We start from the raw sequence: 25,217 nt of genomic DNA, 5'->3' as shown, positions 1-25,217 counted from the left end.
TGTAGCCCTCGGGGGTATCGGCTCTGGGCGTGGTTCCGAATCAATACAGAAACTTCGGTTGTTAAGGGAGATACTGCTGGCAACTACCGGTTGGATGATAAACCTGAATCTATCACCGGCTGCTAAGTTGCTGGAAGTACCCGAACACTGCCGCATGTAAACTTCTTCAATACGATGCCATTTCAATCATTTGTTGAATTAGTTTCTCTCTCCCCCCTCGTGTCCCGTGAACTCGTTAAGAGTTTCAACGGTAATTGGGCGAAACTTCTTAATGACCTAATTTGGGAGGGGCAGCCGAGGCTGGAACAATACAACCCGCCCACCTGCCTTCAATAAATACCGTTGTTTGCCGCATAGGCTTTAGTACTGCTGAAGACGACGGTGCAAGCTAACTCGTTCCAGTAACTGAACAGTTTGTTTTTTCACCGAGAGTTGCAGATTACCTGTGCTAAAGTTCGAAAATGGTATCAATGGGACTGCAGATTCTGGGCATCGCCCTGTGCGTGATCGGGTGGCTGGGAGCCATCATAACCTGCGTCCTTCCCATGTGGAGAGTGACCGCTTTCATCGGAAACAACATCGTGGTGGCGCAGATCATCTGGGAAGGTCTTTGGATGAACTGTATTGTTCAGAGCACCGGGCAGATGCAATGCAAGGTGTACGACTCTCTCTTGGCGCTCTCTCAAGATCTCCAGGCTTCCAGAGCTCTGACCGTCATTGCCATTGTGGTGGGAGTCCTGGGCATCCTCATCTCCATCGTGGGAGGGAAATGCACCAACTGCATAGAAAACGAGGTAACCAAGGCCAAGGTCACCATTATTGCGGGAATTATCTTCATCCTGGCTGGATTGTTGACCCTGATCCCAGTCTCCTGGTCAGCGAACACCATCATCAAGGATTTCTACAACCCGCTGGTGACCGACGCCCAGAGGAGAGAACTTGGTGCCTCCTTGTACATCGGATGGGGCACGTCGGGTCTGATGCTTCTCGGAGGAGCTCTGCTCTGTTGCTCTTGCCCCCCGAAAGAAGACAACTACACTGCGAAGTATTCTGCAGCCAAGTCAACTGCTAGCAGGAACTACGTGTAAAGAAACGGATCAACGTCTCCAGGCAAAGTTTGGGAAAGTGAGTCCCCTCAAATCTTCGGGCGACTTTATTTGGACTATGACTGAGATGTCTTGAGCGTGGACTGTTTTGTGGACCTGTTTTCTTAACTGGAATGGTTAAACTATATTTTCCGTTGAATGGAATCTGATTAAGACCAAATTAACGAAATGTTAAGATCGTCCGAACATCGCTGTACCGTCGGTTATGGTAGCAGTAAATGTCACTGTTTATCATAAAGGGTTTAGCAGTTTTTTAAAGTCTTTTGGTTTGATTGTGAATTCTATTGAATGGGGGCATTTATGATGGTTGATTGGATGTTACCGCAAATCAAATGGATCCAATCAACCGGATGATCCCGTCCGATATTAATTATTGTGATTTCATTTAAAATGTTTACTTTTGTAATTTTAATTACTGCTTATTTTTCCCCATTTTGTTTCTGCGCGATACATAGTTATATATAACGTGTTATATGATTTGAAGTGTACTTTGGATTGCAACGTGTTCAGCACCCAAGTGCACAATTGTTTGTACTTTTAAATAAATTCTCATTTTCCTTAAGTTGTGAATCGTATGGCGACTTTTATTTTTAAATCTGCTCTTGATTTGCATTTTACTCGGAGGTTTCTAATTGCTTTGTTCCAGGAGAGGTAGGTTTAGAGTTACCATGGCAGCGTAAGCCTTCTTGTTCATTGTTGTGGATCGGGATATTTGCTTAGCAATTGCCCGAAGCGACTGGAAGGTAAACGCTCTGGAATCGCGTGACCAACTCCTATCTGGTAATGAAGACAATGCAAATTTTCGTTTAGGAGCGAAGTGCTGAGAATGGGGAATGGTAAACCATGTGCAGCGAGGCTCGGGGTTTGTTGGCCGTCTTTGCGTAACCGCTGCTATTTGGGAATTAACTTGGTGTGTTTATATACTCTTCCTAGCCAGCCCAGTGAAAATGAGTCCATTGTTAGTGGTGTATCTCATTGAACTCATCGCTGCCTGTTTCGCATCCACAGACTAGCTTCTTTCCCACCACGTTTTTTTTTCCCAACGTAGTTAAACCAATCAACTGATCCAAAAAAAAAAAGTTCGAATCATCACCAGGGGTTTGGGGTAGATGACCGAGAGCTTGGGCGAATTCCAAAGCTGCTGGTACCGCCTCCAATGGTGGCACAGTTCAATTGCAGGTACAACCAAGAGAAGAGTTGTGCCTCCTCATTTTAAGTAACAAAGGCGTATTAATTTGAGGTTTGGAGTGTTTAGTGACCACGTTTATCAATAGGCCAACAGAAACATCAATTAAGAATTCTTGGCCTAGATGAGCTTGGGTGGACTCATTTGCATGTAGAAATGACATGAGGAGAGATTCAGTCAAATGTAGGAAATATGTAGTGGGTCAGAAAACATATGTGGAGAAAAGGAATAGGTGGCAATTTGGATCGAGGACCCTTCAGTCTGAAGTCTTGACCTGAAACATCACTATTCCGTTTTTCTCCATAGATGCTGTCTGACCTGCGTTCCTCCAGCTTTTTGTGTCCATCTGCAGTCAAATTTAATTGAGGTTGACTGGGTGTCTGCATCATATAATGGGCACATACCCTTAATCTACACACTATTCTACTTCTTTGCAGCAGCATTGGTACTAAACATAAAAACACAATCCCCCACCATCTTTATCCCTTCCTGAAAGCCTGCTCTCATGAGAAAATCTTTAGAAAGCGTAGATCACATTTACATCTTGAGCCAGCTGTATGATTAGTAGTGATCACATTCACCTGCCCTTCGTGTACTGGTGTAGCTGGATAAATCTTCCGTGGCCCATTTCATTCATCAACTAGAGGTAGACTCCATAAAGCACTGGAGAGATGCCACCCACACATTCACTGCCCAAATCGCCCAAACCCAGTGGTAATAAGACGGGCAAATACTGTCAGTGTCTACCACATCCCCAGCATCATGCTAGATAGATACAAAGTGCTGGACTAACACAGCGAGTCACAGCATCTCTGGAGGTAAGGGATGGGTGACATTTCTGGTTGGGACTCTTCTTCAGTCACACACTGGTCTGAAGAAGAGTACTGGCATAAAATGTCATCTATCCTTTTCCTCCAGAGAAATTACCTGACCTGCTGAGTTACTCCAGCACTTTGTGTTGACTATCTTTGGTATAATGCAGCAGATGCTGGAAAATCGAAGGTACACAAAAATGCTGGAGAAACAGCATCTAGGAGCGAAGGAAATAGGTAACGTTTCAGGCTGAAACCCTTCTTCAGACTGATGGGGGGGTGGGGGCAGGGAGAAGAAAGGAAAAAGGAGGAGGAGCCCGAGGGCTGAGGGAGAGATAGGAAGGGGAGGAGACGGCGAGGGCTAACAAAATTGGGAGAATTTAATGTTCATGCCACTAGGATGCACACTCCCCAAGTGGAATATGAGGTGCTGTTCCTCCAATTTCCAGTGGTGCTCGCTCTGGCCATGGAGAAGGCCCAGGACAGAGAGGTCGGATACGGAGTAGGAGTTAAAGTGCTGAGCCACCGGGAGGTCAGGTTGGTTAATGCAGACTGAGCGGAGGTGTTCGGCGAAACGATCGCCAAGCCTCCGGCTTCAGTTTGACTCCGACTCCTCCATGTGGAAATCCAGTGAATTTACCAACTCTGATTGAAAAGTGGAAGGCAGTTCAGTTGCCTCCCAATTCCTGGAAACATTTGGATTTTGCCTTGGGCAGGATGCGTGTGTGGAATTTGCATGTTCTCACTGTGACTGTTTGTTTCCCCTAGTGTTTTAGTTTCCTCCCACATCCAAAGGATACGTTGGTTGGTAGATTAGTTGACGTCTGAAAATTTCCCCTGGTGTACGTGAGCACAGGTGAATTCAGGGTAGAATTGAACATGTGGAAGCAAAATTGAAGAACAATGTGGAAACATTTTCCTGCAAACAGCATTGAGTGAATTATTAGATAATCTCCAAAGTGATGCAGATCAAGATGGATAGGTGACAGGTGGCAACTGCCCTTCTCGTCCCTAACATAATAGTCTAGCAACATTTCCATCTACTCCAGACAAGTTATCAGTTAATCAGCTTTCCAAAGAGGCAACACATCTGAAAGTGCGGAATTTCATTTTACTGCACTAGAATGTCAGCCTATTTCAGTGGCTATGCTTCTGAAATTGAATCTGTTGATTCAAAGGGGAGAATGGAATCCTCTAAATCATAGTGCTTCATACTTGTTGAATTTGAGAGTGGAAAAGATGAGAGGGGAGTCTTGGTCTCCAGTCTACAAGAAGGGAATACGGTCTTGCTATAATTCCACACCATAATATGCCTGGAAAAGTAAGCACTATAGTGCTTAAAGAAGGGTTTTGGACCGAAACGTTGCCTATTTCCTTCGCTCCATAGATGCTGCTGCACCCGCTGAGTTTCTCCAGCATTTTTATGTACCTTCGATTTTCCAGCACCTGCAGTTCCTTCTTAAACACTCAAGCCATTCTTTCACAGATACTCCTGGCTTGAGTAGTATCATGGTGGTCCAATGAATTGAAGTACTCTACATTTCCAAAGTGCTTAATGTGGGCAAGATTGACCTAGCAGTGAATGGTTACATTGGGTTTTTTTCTATACTCAATCATTTTGCTCCACGGCTTTGACAGCAGAGATGGGTGTTATTTGAGGGCATGGCCAGGATGACAGAGAGTGGCGTTTCATGGAAGCAAGACATCATAAAGGGAAGCGAGGGTTTGATTCAACATATCAGTCGCTGCAATATTTTAGCCCACAGGTGAAGCATTTGAGATTTTAGAAATGCAATTGGAAGTGGATTTGGAATCTTTTTCTTTCAATGGTGGATACAGATTAAATAGTTCAGTTTATTGTCACATGTATCGAGGTACAGTGAAAAGTTTTGTTGCGTGCTATCCAGTCAGCAGAAAGACAATACATGATTACAATCGAGCCATTTACAGTGTTTAGATAGATACATGATAAGGGAATAGTGTTTAGTGCAAGGTATCGATACGATGAAAATTAATTTATCCCAGGCGGGAAATTGATCTGCCAACAGTCATGAAACACAAAATACATGAAACATGAAATTAAAGTGACGAGTAGAAAGGATTGGGGATGTGCAAAGAATGGGGATGGGGGAGGGGAGTCAGTCTCAGTCTACCCCACGACAGAGGGGGAAGGAGTTGAACAGTTTGATAGCCAACGAGAAGAAGGATCTCCTGTGGTGTTCTGTCCTACAACTCCCACCTCTCTCCCCCCCCCCCATTATTGTCCAGCATGCTCTGCAGTTTGAGGAGCGTCCTCCCCTCCCATCAATCCAACTCTGCCCCAAGGATGGAGCCAGACTTCCTGATGAGTTTGTTGATCGTATATTGGCATCCGCGACCTTCGCCCTGCTGCCACAGCACACGGCAGCAAAGAAGATGGGTTTGGCTACCACCGATTGGTAGAACATCTGCAGCAGCTTACTGCAGTTGTTGAAGGAGCGGAGCCTTCTCAAAAAGTACAGCTGACTCTGTCCCTTCTTGTACAAGGCCTCAACATTCCTGGGCCAGTCCAGTTTACTGTCCAGCAAGGTCCGAGGGTCACCAATGAGGTAGATAATAGTTCAGGACTGCTCTCTAGTTGCGGTGGGGTGATTCAGTTACATGATAACAGCTGGAAAGAAACTGTCCCTGAATCTGGAGGTGTGTGTTTTCACACTTCCTCTCATTTTGCCTGATGGGAGACGGAAGAGGAGGTAGTGGCCAGGGTGCGACTCGTCCTTGATTATGCTACTGGCCTTGCCGAGGTAGCGTGAGGTGTAAATGGAGTCAAGGGAAGGGAAGTTGGTTTGTGTGATAACTGCGTCCACAATTAGCTGTAATTTCTTGCCATCCTGGTCGGAACGGTTCCCAAACCAAGCTCTGATACATCCTGATAAAATGCTTCCTATGGTGATCCTGTGGAAGCTGGTGAGAGTTGTAGGAGACATGCCGAGCTTTCTAAGTAGAGGCGTTGGTGTGTTTTCTTGGTCATTGCTTCAATATGTTGCTCCAGGAGATGTTGCTGGTGATATTGACTCCTAGGAATTTGAAGTTTTCAACCATCTCTACTTTGGCAAACTGGGGTATGTGTAGCGCTCCGCTTCCTGAAGTCCATCACTTTCTCCTTTGTCTTGCTGACATTGAGGGAAAGGTTGCTGTGTCGTCACCAGGACACAAGGTTCGTGATCTCCTTCCTGCACTCCGTCTCATCATTATACTACTGGCCTTGTACAACTCCTACATCAGGTTGTTATTCATCGACTTCAACTCTGCATTTAATACTGTCATCCCCGCCTGTCTGATCACCAAACTCAGCCGCCTTGGCATCAACACCTCCCTCTGCAACTGGACACTGGATTTCCTCACTAACAGACCCCAGTCTGTTAGGATCAACAACCTTACCTCCTCCGCTCTGATACGTGCCACAGGGCTGTGTGCTCAGCCCTCTCCTCTACTCCCTCTTCACCCATGACTGCGTCCCTAAGTATGGCTCCAACTCCGTCATAAAATTCGCTGATGACACCACGGTGGTAGGACTGATCAGTGACAACAACGAATCAGCCTACAGGGAGGAGGTCCAGCACGTGGCAGCTTGGTGTACCAACAACAACCTTGTCCTCAACACACAGAAGACGAAGAAAATCATTGTGGACTACCGGAAGACCAGAGGCTGCAGACATACCCCCATCCACATAAACGGGACTGAGGTGGAGCGCGTCTCCAACTACAAATTCCTCGGGGTACACATCTCTGAGGATCTGTCCTGGTCCCTCAACACCGCCAAACTGATTAAAAAGGCGCAGCTGCACCTCTACTTCCTGAGGAGGCTTAAGAAAGTTCACCTGTCCCCCCCAGATCCTGTCCAACTTCTACCGTTGTACCATCGAAAGCATCCTGACCACCTGCTTCACGGTATGATACAGCAGCTGCACCACAGCTGACAGGAAGGCACTGCAATGGGTGGTGCAAACCGCCCATCACATCATCAGTGCCCCGCTCCCTGCCACGGCTGCCCTTCACCGCACACGATGTCTGGAACGGGCTGGCAAAATCATTAAGGACCCCTCACACCCCAACCATGGACTGTTTGCCCTCCTCCCATCAGGGAGGCGGTACAGGAGCCTCAGGTCTCGCACCAGCAGGCTAAGGAACAGCTTCTTCCAAAACACCATTCACAGGCTGAACTCACAGGCCCGGCACTACCCCCCCCCCCCCCCCCCCCCCCCCCCACTTCTCATCAGTAGTATTTATAGTTCTATACACCAGAATACTGCTATAAATATCTATAAATATCTCAACAACGTACCTCGGTGACTGCCAATCACCAACCCCCCCCGGACAGATAAAATTATTTATTCAAATCGTTTGCTATGTCGCTCTTCCAGTGAGATGCTAACTGCATTTCGTAGTATTTATACTGTACACTGACAATGACAATTTAAATTGAATCTGAATCTGAATCCGAATATAGCACGTCAATCTTTTATCTGTATATATATTTATTTGCCTATGTACTAGATCAATATATCCTCATTGGTATATATTGTTTTAATCAGCATTTTACTGCTTTACACTCTGATTAGATGCTAAACTGCACTTTGTTGTACCTGTACTCGTATTTGTGCAATGACAATAAAGTTGAATCTAATCTAAAAAATCTAATCTAATTTAATATTCGGCCCACAAAGGTGGTGCTGCCTGCAAATTTGAAAATTGAATTAGATTTGCACATGGATGCACAGTCGTGGGTGTACAAGGAGTAAAGAAGGGGGCTGAGAACCTTGCAGAGCACCAGTGTTGAGGATTATTGTAGAGGATGATTTGTTCCCTATCCTTACTGATTTGGGGATTGAAATGGAGAAATAAACAGTGATTGCGACATTGGGAGCACCAAGGCCACGTGAGGCAAGATGAAAGAAACCTCTTTATTTAAAGGCAGGGAACCTTAAAGACAAACACAGATTTTCTTGTCAATTACAGTGGAAAGACTACACCCTCTAATCAGTGGAATTAGAGGTTTCTTCTGAATGAAGATGTGTCATATAAGTAAGGATTTAAGCTAATATGTCCTCAATCGAACATCAGAGAGGGGGCCACTTCAAATATTAATGGGGGTGGGCTGGGGGTGGGGAGAAAGGTGAGGGGAAGGTGAGGGGGGGGAGGTGTGCACTATTAATTGTTTGACAGCATATTTGAAAACATATTGCATTATAACATTTTTGGTCAACAGATTTCTTGGACTCATGAGCTAGCTTCATAGAAATTTGTGCAACAGCCTTCAAGAGTTTCAAGGGGCTGCCTCGCTAGCAGAATTTCATTGGCTACATTTAAGCAATGGCTAAGCCAGAAAGAATGAAATCCTTTGCAATTGTCATGGCAGATGCAATAGACCTTACACAACAGTTGAACAAAAAAGAGTAAGCCTTGCAAGAGATAAAATCACAGTTAGCATAATGATTGCAATTGAGGCCAAGCTAAGATTAGCTGAATAAGATAAACAAAATGTAAATACCACGAGCAAGCATTAATCATTGGGTTAGACTGATGTAGATTAGAAAAGTCAGAAAGGAAAAGACTGCAATGACACGAAGGAGAGCTGCTAGATAACTTGCAAATTCAAAAAGAATGCTCAAATGAAACCGAATATCTGCATGCAAAGAATACATATGTCAGGTCAAAAATGCACAAATAACATTAATGAATTGGGCCTGGCCCTTGGAAAATAACACTTTAACCAAAGAAAGAGAACTTGAGGTGAAGTTGAGGAATTCAAGCTGTAAACAATAAAGCACAAGTATTCACAGAGCATCATGGACCAATTAGTGATGGTATTCAAGTATGTAAAAGCGCATCAAAGGCCTGAAGATGGACAGTCATGTGGCAGATAAATCCAAATACAAGAAGTGTAAAATAATGCCTTTGTCAGAAAGGATGATATGATAACTTACTTGCTCTCTGCCAATCCCAGCCCCAATGATGCTTCTCCACTTCAAGCAGCCAGAAGCCGAGGAGTCAATGTGGATGTTGCATTTTCTCAAGGAGGCTTCGAGTGCATCCTGGAATGTGCTGTCTACCTGGTAATCTCTTCCCACAACAGCTCGGAATAGAATGTCTGTTTCTGGAGTATGATGTTAGGCACATGAGCATTGTGGGATCCCTAAGATAGAGTCCTGATCCTGATCAGTGTTAGGCATGTTGCTGTGGGCGAAGGCACTCACGTTGCTTGTATTGCCAATGGATATAGAAGATTTTGTGCAGACAGCAGTGGGGGAATCTATCCAGTTCCTTAAGGTGTCTGCTGTGGGCAGTCCTATTTTAGAAACTTATAGCACAGCAAGGATCACTGCTGTCAAGTAGATTATGAGTTTCATTTACAGGTTTAAGACCTTGTTTTTTAAAATGCTTTCCTTCAGATGATCAAAGGATCTGCTAGTTAACGGAAAGCAATGGTGAATTTCATCAACAATATCAGCGTTCATTGAGAGAGGACTGAGATATATAGTGGTATGTTTTCCACAGTCACGCAGTGAACGTTGATGATAACTTGGAGTTGGTCTTTGACCATGTGCAAATACAAGTACTGGCTATTTGCTGCAGCTTAAACATTGAGGACAGGGTGACCTTGGTTCTGGAATGGAAGCAATTAAGAAATAAAGAAAGGAATATAAAGAAATGATCTGACATTTCTGTCTCATCATTATCTGCCACTTTACACCTGGGAAAAGACAGGAGGAAAGCTCTATGTAATTGAATGTTTCAGGGTTCAATGGATTGCAAAGGGTTCACAGTTGAAATCCAATATGAACGTTGGTGCAGGAGTTTTGGTATTTGGCCAACAAAGCTATTTCCTACATCAGCTTTATGTTGATGTTTCCTTTATTGTCCATGGTGGCAGAGAACAGGGAACCTTGGAGTGTGCACATGCAGGTAAATATATATTACCAGTGCACAGAACAGATGAAAACATATTTGAAATGTGATATCAATGCATTACTGCTGATGCTGCATTGGTCGAGCTGCTGTCATTTGGACGAGCTGTTAATTTGAGGCTCCTTCTGCCTGCCGAGAACCATATTATTCAAGGGGCTTCTCAAGATGTCCACCCTGTATTTATCTCTCAACCGATGGAAACAAGAGAGACTGCAGGTGCTTGAATTTTGAGAAACAAATATAAACTGCTGGAGGGACTCAGCGGGCCAGACAGTGGGTGGAAGGAAATGGAGAGATGCATTTCAGGTCAGGACTTTTATTCAGTCAGGAATTTTTATACTTTTATTTAAGAATTGATAAAAGTATATAAAATTATGAGAGGCATGGAAGGCAGTTGGAATATATTTCCCAGGTTGGACACCAAAAACTAGAGGGCGCACTCTTAAGGTGAGAGGGGGGACTGTTTAAAGGAGATGTATGGGGCAAGTTTTTTTATTTAGAGTGGTGGTTGCAGGGACACAGTGCCAAGGTTGGTGTAGAAGCAGGTATGATAGTGAGATTTAAGAGGCTTTTAGAGAGACCTTTTGTAAGACCTGAGTCAGCAATTTCTCCTTATGTGTGCACAATTGACACTTGGTCTGCCAAAATCCACAGGTCTCAAAAGCATGAAGCAAGACTCATATCATGCATAAAGCAACTGGTAATTGAATTGTAGACACAAAAAGCTGGAGTAACTCAGCAGCATCACTGGAGAGGAGAAATGGGTGACGTTTTGGGTTGAGACCCTTCTTCAGACTAGTTAGGGACAAGGGAAACGAGAGATAAGGTGATGATGTAAAGGGATAAAGAACAATGAATGAAAGATATGCCAAAAAATAACGGTGATAAAGTTAGTTGTTTGTTGGGTGAAAACGAGAAGCTGGTGCGACTTTGGTGGGGGAGGGATAGAGAGAGACGGAATGCCGGGGTTACTTGAAGTTAGAGAAATCAATATTCATACCACTGGGCTGTAAGCTGCCCAAGCGAAATATGAAATGCTGTTCCTCCAATTTGCATTTAGCCTCTGACAATAGAAGAGACCTAGGACAGAAAGGTCTGTGTGGGAATGGGAACGAGAATTCAAGTGTTTAGCAAACGGGAGATCAGGTAGGTTCAAACGGACTGAGTGAAGGTGTTCAGCGAAACGATCGCCCACTCTACGTTTGGTCTCGCCGATGTATGAACAATGGATGAGGTTGGAGGATGTGCAGGTGAACTTCTGCCTAACCTGAAAGGACTGTCGGGGTCCCTGGACAGAATCGAGGGAGGAGGCATTGGGATAGATGTTGCAAGGGAGGGGGTGGTTTGGGTGAGAAGGGATGAGTTAACCAGGGAGTTGGGGAGGGAACGGTCTCTGTGGAAGGCGGAAAGGGGTGGAGATGGGAAAATATGGCTAGTGGTGGGACCTGTTTGGAGGTGACAGAAATTTCAGAGGATTATGTGTTGTATGTGACGCCTGATGGGGTGGAAGGTAAGGACCAGGGGGACTGTCTCTGTTGTGACTAGGGGGAGGGGTAGCAAAGGCGGAGCTTCGGGGTACCCGGGTGAGGGCCTCATCTATGATGGGAGAGGGGAAGCCCCATTACCCAAAGAATGAGGACATCTCGGATGTTCTTGCATGGAACACTTCATCTTGGGCGCAGATGCGGCGTAGACGGAGGATAGTCTTCAGGAAGCAGGTTGGGAAGAAGTATAGTTGTGGGAGTCAGTGGGTTCGTAATAAACGTCAGTCTATAGTCTATTTCTTGTGATGGAGACTGTGAGATCAAGAAAGGGGAGGGAGGTGTCGGAGATGGTCCAAGTAAATTTGAGTGCAGGATGAAAATTGGTGATGAAGTTGATGAAGTCCATGAGTTCTGCATGGGTGCAGGAGGTAGCATCGATGCAGTCATCAATGTAATGGAGATTGAGTTCGGCGATAGGGCCAGTGTACGCCTGGAGCAGGGATTGTTCAACGTATCCTACAAAGAGGCAGGCATAGCTGGGCCCATGTGGGTGCTATAGCTATGCCTTGGACCTGGAGGAAGTGGGAGGAGTCACAGGAGAAGTTGTTGAGAGTGAGGACCAACTCTGCTAGGCGGAGTGGAGTTAGTAGAGGGAAATGGGATGGTTCTGCGGTTGAGGAAGAAACGGAGGGCTTTAAGGCATTCTGGTGGAGGATGGAGGTGTAGAGTGACTGAACGTCCATAGTAAAGATGAGGGAGTGGGGGGTTCAGAAAGCGGAAGTCATTAAAGAGCCGAAGGGCATGTGAGGTATCTTGGACATAGGTCGGGAGAGATTGGACCAGGGGAGATAGAATGCAGTCGAGGTATGTGGAAATCATTTCTGTGGGACAGTAGCAGGCAGAAACTATGGGTCTGCCAGGGCAGTTGTGTTTGTGGATTTTGGGGAGAAGGTAAAAACGGGCTGTGCGGGGCTGGGAAACGATAAGGTTGAAGGCTGTGGAAGGCAGACAGTCAGAAGTGATGAAATCAGTAATGGTGTTTGAGATTAAGGCCTGGTGCTCATCTGTGGGATAATGGTCCAAGGATAAGTAGGAGGAGGTGTCTGAGAGTTGTCACCTGACCTCAGCCCGGTAGAGGTCAGCGTGCCAGACTACCACGGCACCTCTCTTGTCGGCGGGTTTGATTATAATGTCAGGGTTGCTGAAGAGTGAACGGAGGGCTGAGGTAATTGAATTCATCCCAATCTGTGGAGATGATAAAGACCTTCAGGTTCATATGGGTGAATATCACCAAAATGTTGACCTGGTCCTACACATCTATGCTACAACTGAGAGAGCACACCAATACCTCTACTTCCACAGAAGACTGAGGATATTTAGCAGGTCGCCAATGGCTGCAATCTCTACAGATACGTAAAATAAAGCATCCTAGCAGGATGCATCGTCACTTGCCATGGCATCTGCTCTGTCCAAAAATGCAAAAATTGTGAAGAATGCAAGATTGTGGGCATAACCCAGCATAACCCAGTTCATCATGCAAAACACCCTCCCCCCATTGACACCATCTGCAATTACTTTGCCTTATGAAAGCACCCAACCTAATCAAGGACCATGGTCATTAGGTCACCCCTAATCATGGTCATGTTCCTTATCCTGTTGGACAGATGATATAAAAACAAGAAAGCAAGCACCACCCGATTCAAGTTTCTTCCCCGCTGTCATCTATCTCTTAAACTGATGATTTATCAATACATCAATGTGCTGGGTCCAGGACAAATCTTCCGAGATATGCATGCCCAGGAACTTGAGGGTTTTGTCTCTCTCCATCACCGACCCATCGATGAAGACAGGTTTGTGGATCTTTGGTATTCCTTTACTAAAGTCAGCAATCAGTTCCTTGGTTTTAAAGATATTGAGAGCAAGGTTGTTGTTCTGGCACCATTCAGTCAGACGATCAATCCCCTCCTATATTCTGCCACATATTATCCATAATCACCCAACAACAGTGTGTCATCAGCGAATTTGGATGATGCGAGATATTGGAACTGTATCTGGTGACATAGTCATGGGTATAGAGTGAGTAGAGCAGGGACTGAGCTTTGAGATGCTCAAAGGTTATCAAGGAGGAAAACTTACTGCCAATTTGTACTGATTGTGTTCTGTTGGATATAGAATGTAACTATAGTCATACTTCCTGTATTTTTTGTACTTGTTTCTCTGTTCTGGCAGATGCCCTTGTGTGATCAGTTCATTACCATCCCAGTGAAGATCAGCTTTCAGTCAACTCCACCTATAGGAATTTGAGAAGGAAACAGGTCTCTGGTGATTTGATTTAAACGTAACAAGAGCATGGAATGTCCATGTTACTAGGTGGAGGTGAAATTCCTTTGTCCTCTCAGTCGGATATTATTTACCACAGGCAATTTAATTTACCGATAAAAGATCTTTACAGCGAGAAAATAAATTTAGCTACTAACACTGGTGTCCGAAGAACGCAAATGTTTTACGAACATTCCGTGTGGCACTTGAGTTATCAAAAGCACCTGAAAAAGATAATGGAATCTGGTTCAACGGGTAATCCCTGTTTTCAGTTATGTGGACAGCAGCTAATGCCCGCCCACTGGCGAGGGGATATAAAGGCCAGGGCATTTACTGATTGTCTTTAGGTTGTTCCGGACGGTCGAAGCAGTTACTCTGAAAGTTGCAGATTACCTGTGCTAAAGTTCGAGCATGGCATCAATGGGACTGCAGATTCTGGGCATCGCCCTGTGTGTGTTCGGGTGGCTGGGAGCACTTCTCACCTGCGTCCTTCCCATGTGGAGAGTGACCGCTTTCATCGGAAACAACATCGTGGTGGCGCAGATCATCTGGGAAGGTCTTTGGATGAACTGTATTGTTCAGAGCACCGGGCAGATGCAATGCAAGGTGTACGACTCTCTCTTGGCGCTCTCTCAAGATCTCCAGGCTTCCAGAGCTCTGACCGTTATCTCCCTTGTGGTGGGAGTCATGGGCATCCTCATCTCCATCGTGGGAGGGAAATGCACCAACTGCATAGAAAACGAGGCAACGAAGGCCAAGGTCACCATTATTGCGGGAATTATCTTCATCCTGGCTGGAGTGTTGACCCTGATCCCAGTCTCCTGGTCAGCGAACACCATCATCAAGGATTTCTACAACCCGCTTGTGACCGACGCCCAGAGGAGAGAACTTGGTGCCTCCTTGTACATCGGATGGGGCACGTCGGGTCTGCTGATCCTCGGAGGAGCTCTGCTCTGCTGTTCTTGCCCCCCAAAAGAAGATAACTCCTACGCCGCAAAGTATTCTGCACCAAGGTCTACTACGAGCAAGAACTATGTGTGACTTGGAAAGGGTTAAAAGTGAACAAGATTCTCGCGCTAAGTTCGCATTAAATTTGTGTATTTTCTACACGGTTTCCTAATTGAGGAAATAAGTCAATTTACTGTAAAGCGTTAAAGTAATTAGCGATGTTTTCTTAATCTAGCCACTACTGTTAAACCGTAGTTTGAATTTTCAATTAACGTTCTTAATAAGGGGTGAATTTGAATCTGCACTTGCGCGCAACGTAACTTCAGGTGCAACGAATTTTAAGTTAACAAGAATCTGATTATAAAGGAATTGGTGAAAGAAAGATATTTTAATGGAGTTCAGATTTTGTAAAATGCTTAGTAGTGATGATATGTTTTATTGCAACGAAAATGTGTTGATAGTTAAAGAGAGAACTTCCAAAGTGAAATCCCACTTGATATGTACCTGTCCGCAGTGGCGTGTGGATTGGAAACGCCCGCCGCCATTTCGTACAGTGAAAAGGTGGAGCTTGGAAGCTGTAAAATGGGTCTCTTTCCTACCAAAGCAGTTCAGCCCTTTGAAAGTGTGTTAAAACTACCTTGTATTCATTTTGCAATCATGTGATTGAAGTTATAGCTTTATTTTTAATCTTTTTTTAGAACTACTTGTTAAAGATTGTATTAACTTTTTCCTATGCCTTTTGGACACTTTCTTGAGTACTTAGGGGGCAGTAAACATTGTAAATCACAAGGTCCAAAATAAAATCCAAATTACACATCCTTTTTTTTTGTCTATATCTTCTTTCTGGTGGGTGTTGTGTGGGCATTAGGGAAAAAAGCACAGTAGTAAAGGAACAGGGTGATTTGAACCTGTGCCCACATTCAAAAGCTGTGTGTGGGGGGGGGGGGTTATTTAGGAAAGCATAGAACTGAAAGGTGGAGAAATGGTCAGACTTGTTTGGAATTGACTGTATCTAATAGTTTGCCCTCCAAATGATACAACAAACAAATGTAATGAAATTAAAACTTGGGATGGGGTGGGGAATTGAATAGGCTGAGCTCATTTGGTCTCCAAATCTGAGGAAGGACATAATTGCCATAGAGGGAGTGCAGAGAAGGTTCACCAGACTGATTCCTGGTATGTCAGGACTGTCTTATGAAGAAAGACTGGATAACTTGGTTTATACTCTCTAGAATTTAGGAGATTGAGAGGGGATCTTATAGAAACTTACAAAATTCTTAAGGGGTTGGACAGGCTAGATGCAGGAAGATTGTTCCCGATGTTGGGGAAGTCCAGGACAAGGGGTCACAGCTTAAGGATAAGGGGGAAATCCTTTAAAACCGAGATGAGAATAACTTTTTTCACACAGAGTGGTGAATCTCTGGAACTCTGCCACAGAGGGTAGTTGAGGCCAGTTCATTGGCTATATTTAAGAGGGAGTTAGATGTGGCCCTTGTGGCTAAGGGGATCAGGGGGTATGGAGAGAAGGCAGGTACGGGATACTGAGTTGGATGATCAGCTATGATCATATTGAATGGCGGTGCAGGCTCGAAGGGCCGAATGGCCTACTCCTGCACCTAATTTCAATTTTTCTATTTGCTGAAATGGAAGACTGGAGGTAGCCTGTTGGATAGTGAAATTATTTAATGACAGCAAGTGGCTAATAATAATCATCAATTTATTGCTTTCATGAGTTTAAAAAAAAAAAGTCAATTTGCATTTTAATCAATTAGAATATGGAACCTGCTGCAAGTAGTTGTGGAGGGAATAAAAACAGGGATGACAAAAAGCCACAAATGGAGCAGATATTGGAAGTTGAGAAAGTTTGCACAAAATAAACAATGTAATGGGAGCCAATGTAGGACAGCGAGCGCAGTAGGGACAGGGTGAAAGGAACTGAGAAATAGGGGATGTAGTTTTGGCTGACCTTGTAGAATGAATTGGAAATGTTTTCAGCAGCAGATGAAATGGCCTATGGAAATAGATGGTCTCTAATGGCATGGATATGTGGACTAAAGCTTATCTCAGCCCCACAAAACACAAAGACAATTGTGTTAAAGTTCAGTTTCAGATATGCCATAGAGTTTGGGATGGAATTGGTGACAAGAAACTGGAGTTCTTGACTAAAGGAACTAGTTTCCTATATATTTCTTCTTAGGAATTAGAAGCATTGTTGGCCATAGAGTCAGTATGGCTGGGACAGGGGGGGGGGCTTTGTACTTTGGACATAATTATTTTGAGGCAATGCCACCACAGGGCAGCTTCTAGATTTAAAAAGAAGGGGAGCGAGCCAGGAATTCATCCGTGAAGACAAGAGGTAACTGAGGATGCAGGATGAAAAACCATTATTGATGAGTATTAGGTGAAAAGATATTACACTAACCTTTCAATTTGTATCTGATCTAGACGGCATCAATGGTGCTCAGGTGAAGAGGGTTAAAACTTCAGGTTCCTCAGTGTAAAGGTCACCAACAATTTGTCCTGTCCCAGCCATACCGACTCTATGGCCAACAATGCCTCTAATTCCTAAGAAGACATGGGAAATGTTGTATGTCTCCAATGATTCTTGCCATTTTCTACAGATGCACCATAGAAAACATCTTATTGGTATGCATTCCAACTTGGCTTGGCAACTGCTTTGCCCAGGATTGCAAGAAATTGCAGAGTTGTGCATGCAGCTTACTCCTTCATGCAAACTGGTCCATTCCCCCATTGACTCCCATCTACACTCCACACTGCCTTGGGTAAGCAGCCAGTATAAATCAACATACTGATTTCCTTCTCTCCTCTTCCCCCACGGGTGGAAGAAGTAAAAGCTTGGAAAAGATACGAGCTTCAGGAACGGCTTCTTGCCTGCTGATGTGAGACTACAGAACAGTATTCTTATAACCTTAGGATGCTGTCTCAATCTACCTTGTAGACCATGCACTTTCTCTATTTTCTCTGCACTAACTTGTATTTGTGTGGTTGTGCTCAGTAAGGTATGGTTTGCCACGACAGCATGCAAAACAGCTTTTCATTATCACTGTACCAGTGACAATGATAAACCAATACCATTTATTTCCTTGCATTGTTCCATTACAACCCCCCCACCCCATGTGTTATTAGATTTTGTCATTCAATCTGTCTTCCACTTGCATTTGTTTTTCTTTTGTCTCAAGTGCCCTCCATCAAAAACATAATTTTAGATGGACGGCCATCAACCTGAAATATTGGTGGTTGTTCTCTCCTCAGAAGTTGCTTAACCCACCGAGAAGTGTCTATATCCACTTATCTGCCAGGCTTTAACCTGCCAACACCTTTCACCTGTCTTTCATGTTTTATCACTGAGAATCTGTTTCTACTTTAAGTTGGAGGTTTGTTTGTGCAGAGAGTGTTTGGCCATGTCAGTCCCTGAAATGAATGGAGAATGGAAAAGAACAAGAATTCGCTTGGTGTTAACACTGTTGGTCCCATAGTGGAGAACAGTTGATGTGCGCAGGGTAAAACTGGGCATTGACAATATTTCCTAAGTTGGATGGTAGGCACAAAGGGTAGGTGAGATTCTACAGCTATTTGAAGGGGAAAGTGCTAGAGAATATTTAAAAAAAAAACCTGCAGATATTGAAATTTGGAACAAATAAATACTAGAAGGACTAAGCAGGAAATGGTAATGGAGGCTCTTCCTAGTGACTGAACATCCCAGAGGTAGCAGGATAGGTTGTAGATGGGCAAAAAAACATGTGTGGGAAGGAACTGCAGACACAGCTTGAGTAACTCGGGTTACTGAGTAACTCGGTGAACAGGTGACTTTTTCAGTTGAGACCCTTCAGACTGAGAGTCAGGGGAGAGCAAAATATAGAACAAACAATTGAAATATATGCAAAAAGCAACGATGATCAAAGATACGTGGAATGGTTGAAAGGGGTCCATTGTTGACTGTGGGGAAGGTGATGAGTGATACAAACAGTGAAACTCAGCAGGACGACAGTGAAACTAGTATGACAACGAGGGTGGGGGAGGGACGATGGAGTGGATGCAAGTGTTACTTGAAGTTAGGAATCAATAGTAATACCACTGATTTGCAAGCTGCCCAAGTGAACAGAACCTTATTTCGCATGGACAGCTTACAACCCAGCAGTATGAATATTGATTTCTCTAACTTAAAGTGAAAAAAAAAACCCCACTTTGGCTGCTTTGGAGGCCAGTGGAAGTTCCAAAGTGTGAAGTATTTCAGCTCAAAAGAATAAAACTCTAGCTTGAAATTTGACTCCTTCTGAAGCTGAAAAACCAGTAGTACCAGTAAGCCAGACACACATTGCTGTAGTCGGAGAGGAGCTGCAAAGTATTTACCAAATTTGAAAGTTACTAAAAAAAAAAAATCTAAGCTGATGAGCGACCAGGCAGGGATATTAAAAAAAATAAGCAATTAAGTTTAGCAGTACACTGCTGTGATAATTTCTATAATATTCAGAGAAGTCAAGAAAATTGGAAATGAAATTTGAGAAGATCCAGTGCTCCAGGGCTTGCTGGGAAAAGCAACATTCATTCAGGCTGGGGGGGGGGCAGCAGCAGTGTAAGTGAGCAGGCAATGTGTGGTTATGGCTAAATGCACACAGATAACCTGGGGATGATAAAAAATGGAGCAGAGGAGATTGGAAAAAGGAAAATTAAGATCTTGGGTACACAGTACATGCTCCCCTCAGATCGGACCAGGTAAAGGCTTCTTTCTGCTAAAAATCAATGAACATTTTAGATGCAAGATTTTGAGGGGATGGCAGCCATTCCCTCAAATGTAGGTCAAGAGTGTTTTATTGTCATATGTTCCTGATAGAACAATGAAATTCTTACTTGCTGCAGCACAACAGAATATGTAAACGCTGTAGACAATATAAACGAGAAAAAAAGTACTCACAAGTACACGTACACGCACACATGTACACACATAAAACAAACAATAATAGTGCAATATTTTATGTGTGAAGTGTTTAAATTTCATGTGCGATGCTCCGCTATTCACTGGGAAACGTCTTTTCATTTTGCACTGTAACAACTGTTGCTTGCAAGATGACAATAAAGGTTGATTGATTGATTGAATAATAGTCTATTGTAGTTCAGAGCTTATTTGAGATTGTAGTGTTTAATAGCCAGATGGCATCAATAATAATAGATGAAAATCCCCTGGAAATTGGTGCCATATTCTTCATAGGCAGTCCCTTGGATGTTCAAGGGACCCAACTATCTTGGATATTCAACTTTAAACTGAGTGGAAGGTGGCATCTAGTTTAATAAAGATGTTGATGTTTCTGGAGATATGTTTGAATACCTTCTGTTTTATAAATATTTATCATTATTTGAGCAAAGATGAGGGCATAGAAATTTATTGGAAAATGATTGTACAGGATTAAGCCATTTGTTTAACTGCAAAGCTGCTTGTTTTGCATAGCTATCAATCTGTTTCAAGTAACTAACAGCCGTAAAAATACATGCAAAGATTTCTTATTTAACCAAGTTAAAGAGAATTCAAAAATGTTAAGCTTACAATCAATTGCACATCATCTCATCTTCCACTCCGTGTGTAACTTGACTCCACTGTGTGAGTAAAACATCTTTAAGAGTAAACAGTCCACTACATATGGTGAAAATCCAAAGCCTTGGACATGTTAGGTAATCAGAGTTACGAAGAAAACCGTGGAAAGTTGAACTTTTTGGTTGAAACCAGGCATAGGGAAGAGGTTTCAAGATTATGAAAATTTTCAAAATGGTGACACATCAATGGTTAGTGAATGGCAGCAATAAAAGGCATAACTCAGATCAGTAAGAAAACAAAAGTTCATTGGAGGGAATTAGAAAATATTTTTGTACTATTCTTAGAATGGATCATAAGATGAAATGAAAATGAAATGAAATGAAATGAAAAATGAAATGATTCATAAGATGTACAGTACAGAGATGATGGGTGAGGTGGAGGTTATGATATAATTAATTGGAAAACTATTTGAGAAGGAAATGGTGAAAATGCAAGGTAGATGTTTTAATTTTGTGTGGCAAATGGCTCAGCTCAGAAGCATAAATCCAGCTAGAAATCTTTAAGTTGAAATACTAGTACTCTGATACCTCATTTATTGCCGTGCAGAATGTTGATTTGTTATAGTGCTCTTGGCCATGGAGTATGGAGACCTGGATATATCCACACTCCACAATAAAAAAAGACAGGCTGTAGTCAGACTGTATGCTGCCATCCTTGCAGCAGTGCAACTGTGATCTCATCACTGCAGAGCTCATGGAGTAAACACTGATGCACTGGGCAGAGATTGCACATACGGGCAGGGAAAGGAGAATGGCCAAGGTGAGTGGTTTGGTCATTTGGCACTGAATTATGAGGCTCAAGGGCATTCCCTGGTTAGTGCAGTGCATTTGAGCTATTGCTAGGGATAGGCAGTGGCTACTCCATATGTTAACAGATCAATGGTCTCTTGACATCCCCTGATGGATATGATAGAACCTGCTATCTCTTTCTCCCCCCCCCACCTTATTTTATCTGGTTGCACATCTTTCCCCGAACCAGAATTTTTCAATAGAACCTAGTTCAACAGCAGGTACACAAAAATGCTGGAGAAACTCGGCGGGTGCAGCAGCATCTATGGAGCGAAGGAAATAGGCAACGTTTTGGGCCAAAACCCTTCTTCAGACTGGAGTTGCTGGTCATTGTACATTATCTTGCCCAACACCAAACCACGCAGCAATAAGATCACTTGAACCAATTTAATGTTGCGGGAGTGCCAGCAAAGAGCTGAGCCTTCAACCAGCATTTAAGCACAGCAGTGGAGTGGGAGGAGCTTGTGATAGTTTACTGCACAAAAGTGCTGTCAATAATACATTTCCCTAAATATAACTCTATAATGACACCTTTTAGCACTCATTTATTTAGTATTCCCATCCCTGCGATCACATCCTGTGCTTTAGGTGAGGTAGCAGTGTAGTACCTGTAACCACAGGGGCAGGAGGGAGGGGGGGGTAGAAGTGGTGGGGAGGAGCTGTCAATCAAAGATCCTATAGCAAGCAAGATAGACCACTCCTATATGCAATGGGCTGACATGTAGTACTGATCGGAATGTGGGCCTTTTTTTCATCCATTTCAGTAACCCGACCCGACTCGCAGTGTAATCAGTGTTGCGAGGGGATAGATTGTGTTAATAAATTATAATTCTGAAAATGAGAAGATATTTCCCAAATAACTTATTTTTACGAGGATGTTTCCGTAACCGGCTTCCGTCTCTGCACTAGTATCCTACGGGATCTTTGGTGTGGAGACGGAAGCCGGTTACAGAAATGGGTCTGAAAATTACCCATGAATCTGCCCATGACCGTACTACGTCTTTTTCGTCGAGTGATCTATCTTGCTTTAGGATCTTTGCTGTCAACTGTTTTCAAGTTTAAACGTTTTTTTTTAAAAAAGCAACACTGCAGCAGATCACAGACGCAACTGGGTTTTATGATGTGAGTTTGAGACAATTGTGAGAGATCTGTGGATTCTGCCAAAGGTGGGGCAAGAGGTGCTTGATGAAATGACATTTGAGGTTGGCCGCTGGTCCCCGGCCGGCCCGTTTGGGAGCAGGGTTGGGCTAGAGTTGGCGCTTCTTCTTCGCGCTGGCTGTGGGGCAGGGGTCGCTTGACTGAAGAATTCCATTGCCTTGAAATTAGCAGAATAGTAAAAGGCAATGGAATTCTTCAGCCAACCCCAGCTCAACTCCTGCCGGGCCAACCGACAGCTCCGGAACGACGGTGGCCATGCACCAAGCGCTGCAGCAATTCAGCCTCCTCCCCGCGCCTTGGACAGGGACGGTCCAGCAGCAACCGAACAGACCCGGACCCGACACCAACCACGGACGAGCACGATCTCGCTCACTCACAAAAGCATAATAATGCAATAAAAACAACAAAATAATCTTAGCTCTTAACAAAAGAACAATAAATGCAACCATTTCATAGTTTGACAGCAGCATTTTCTTACCGAGAAGAATCAAAGCTGGGGAAAAAACAGAAGAAATGAAGGTCCACTGCTCCACTGCTTTCCAGCAATGTTATGCATAGTGACCTTTGACCTGGGCATGCACAGTCGAAAGCAGTCGGAATACCGAACTCGCTTAGTGCCTGAGACAATTTTGTAGAGACAATATGGTAACTAATATAGGTTACCCATAAATGAAAAGGAGAGCAGGGCAATGATCAGGATAGCTCTCCAAACCTCTTACACCATTTAATGGCTGATCTGACTGTAATCTGAACTCTACATTTCCTTCTACCTATGGTAACTTATCACCCCCTGCCTATTAATCTATCTCTGGCTTAAAGATATTCAAATATTTCCATTACATGCTGAGAAAAATAATTCCAAAGCATTGATACCTTGTTCCTAATTCTCACAGGAGGAAACACTCCTTCAGAATCTTATGTTTCTATCAAGTCTTCTCAACCCGAGCACCTGAATCTGTCCGATACTTGATTAGTAAGGTGTCAAAGGTTATGGGGAGAAGGCAGGAGAATAGGGTTGAGAGGGAAAGATAGGTTAGCCATGATTGAATGGTGGAGTAAACTCGATGGGCTGAATGGCCTAATTCTACTCCTATGACTTGTGAATGTCCAACCTGTGCAAACTTTCCTCATAAGATAGTGAACTTTCTCTGAATTGCTAAACCTTCCTTAGATATATGGTCTTACCAATGGCCTAAATAACTGAAGCAGAACCTTCCAACTTTTCTATCCAATTCCCCCAATAATAAATAACATAATGTTAACAGTTCTAAGCACGCAGTGTGCCTGGAAACTAGCCTTGCTGCAAATCATACTCACGGCACAGTGGCACAGCAATAGAGTAGCTGCCTTACAGCCCCAAACACCTGGGTTTGATCCTAACTATGTAGACTGTCGGTATGGTGTTTGTACGTTCTCCACGTGTGAATGCGTGGGTGTTCTCCAGGTGCTCCAGTTTCCTCCCACACTCCAAAGGCGTACAGGTTTGTAGGTTAATTGGCTTTGGTAAATTAGGTTGTGGTTAGTGTATGGGGTGATCGCTGGTTGGCACGGACTTAATGGGCTGAAAGGTCTGTTTCTGCACTGTATCTCCTAAGAATAAAGTCCAAATCCTTCTGCATTTTAGAATCTTAAAATCTCTCATCTTTTAGAGAATATAATTTTCCCACGGGTGGAAATATCTGGACATCTGTCATGGCTCATCAAGAATTTGTATGGATCAGTATTATTACACTTGGTTCTTAATGCCAAGGAATATGGATCTATTTTCTTTCACTGCTTGTGATACAACAACACTCCTGTCTCAGGAATTAGCTGAGTGAATCTCTTTTGAACAGCCTCCAATACCAGGATGTGCCAAAAGTGTGCAGAGTACTCCAGATAGGGCCTCATCAGTATTCTGCACACTAACAATCTTTCCCTATTGTTAAACTCCAGTCTTGCATTGGAGGCTTATTTGTCATTTGCTGTTTTTTCTACTTGTTACACCTGTCTGCTAGGTTTTTGCAATTCACGTACATGAATACCTAATCCCTCAGTACCTCACTCAATTTTAATTTTTGTCCCTTTTTGATAATGGTCTGCCTTTCGATTCCACTTTCAACTCCATACACTCATACTTTTTCACATTTGCTCCGTTTTCCAAGATTTCACCCACTCACTTAACCTATTTTGTTGCGGGGTCCTAATATAGTCCACATTTCTGCCACAAAAAGTTCCTCCCACATGAAGGAAATCAGCGACGTTTCGGGCCGAAACCCTTCTTCATGGTCTGAAGAAGGGTTTCGGCCCGAAACGTCGCCTATTTCCTTCGCTCCATAGATGCTGCTGCACTCGGTGAGTTTCTCCAGCATTTTTGTGTACCTTTGGTACATGCTGTAACTCTGATTCATAAAAGCATGTACTTCCTCATTATTATATTAGGAGGCCATGAAGCTGCAAAAGAGCAATGTGGAAATGTTTCTGTCACAAAGTAAAATATTTCTGTCGCCCAGAATGAAAATAATATTTTTTATTAAACTGCGACTCTCATCAACTATTGTTAATATTTCTGAGGTCATTCCTATTATGGTTTGTCAAAGTTATGATGATCAAGCACCGGTTTCAAAGCTTTTTTTACTTAAAAAAAGTTTTGTCGTTGCCTGATTAATGGGTGGGTAGTTTAAAAAAAATGTCTTGTTCTTTGTTGTGTGTGTTTTATTTTAAAAGCAGTGGAATTACCTGCAGGGTGACATTCCTGGATGCAGTAGAGCATATCACCATTTACTGGTTGTTGGGTGGGGTGCATACAGCAGTACTCATTTTTATATGATACTAACATAACACATCAATCCAGTTACTGAAAACAATCTGATTACTTACA

General features: G+C 43.5%; 1 protein-coding gene across 1 annotated transcript; it reads left to right on the top strand.

Moving 5' to 3' along the window:
• The first annotated feature begins 365 nt into the window (after positions 1–365).
• LOC129710465 (uncharacterized) lies at positions 366–15,622 on the top strand. The gene is made up of 3 exons (XM_055657420.1): positions 366–1,087; positions 9,091–9,199; positions 14,258–15,622. The coding sequence occupies exons 1-3, from the start codon at positions 462–464 to the stop codon at positions 14,894–14,896; spliced, it is 1,374 nt and encodes a 457-aa protein (XP_055513395.1). The 5' UTR covers positions 366–461; the 3' UTR covers positions 14,897–15,622.
• The last annotated feature ends 9,595 nt before the right edge of the window (positions 15,623–25,217 follow it).

The sequence above is a fragment of the Leucoraja erinacea genome, chromosome 28, assembly GCF_028641065.1.
Source record: "Leucoraja erinacea ecotype New England chromosome 28, Leri_hhj_1, whole genome shotgun sequence".
Taxonomy (NCBI): domain Eukaryota; kingdom Metazoa; phylum Chordata; class Chondrichthyes; order Rajiformes; family Rajidae; genus Leucoraja; species Leucoraja erinaceus.
The sequence above is the reverse complement of the archived record's forward strand: the minus strand, read 5'-3'. Positions and strand labels throughout refer to the sequence as shown.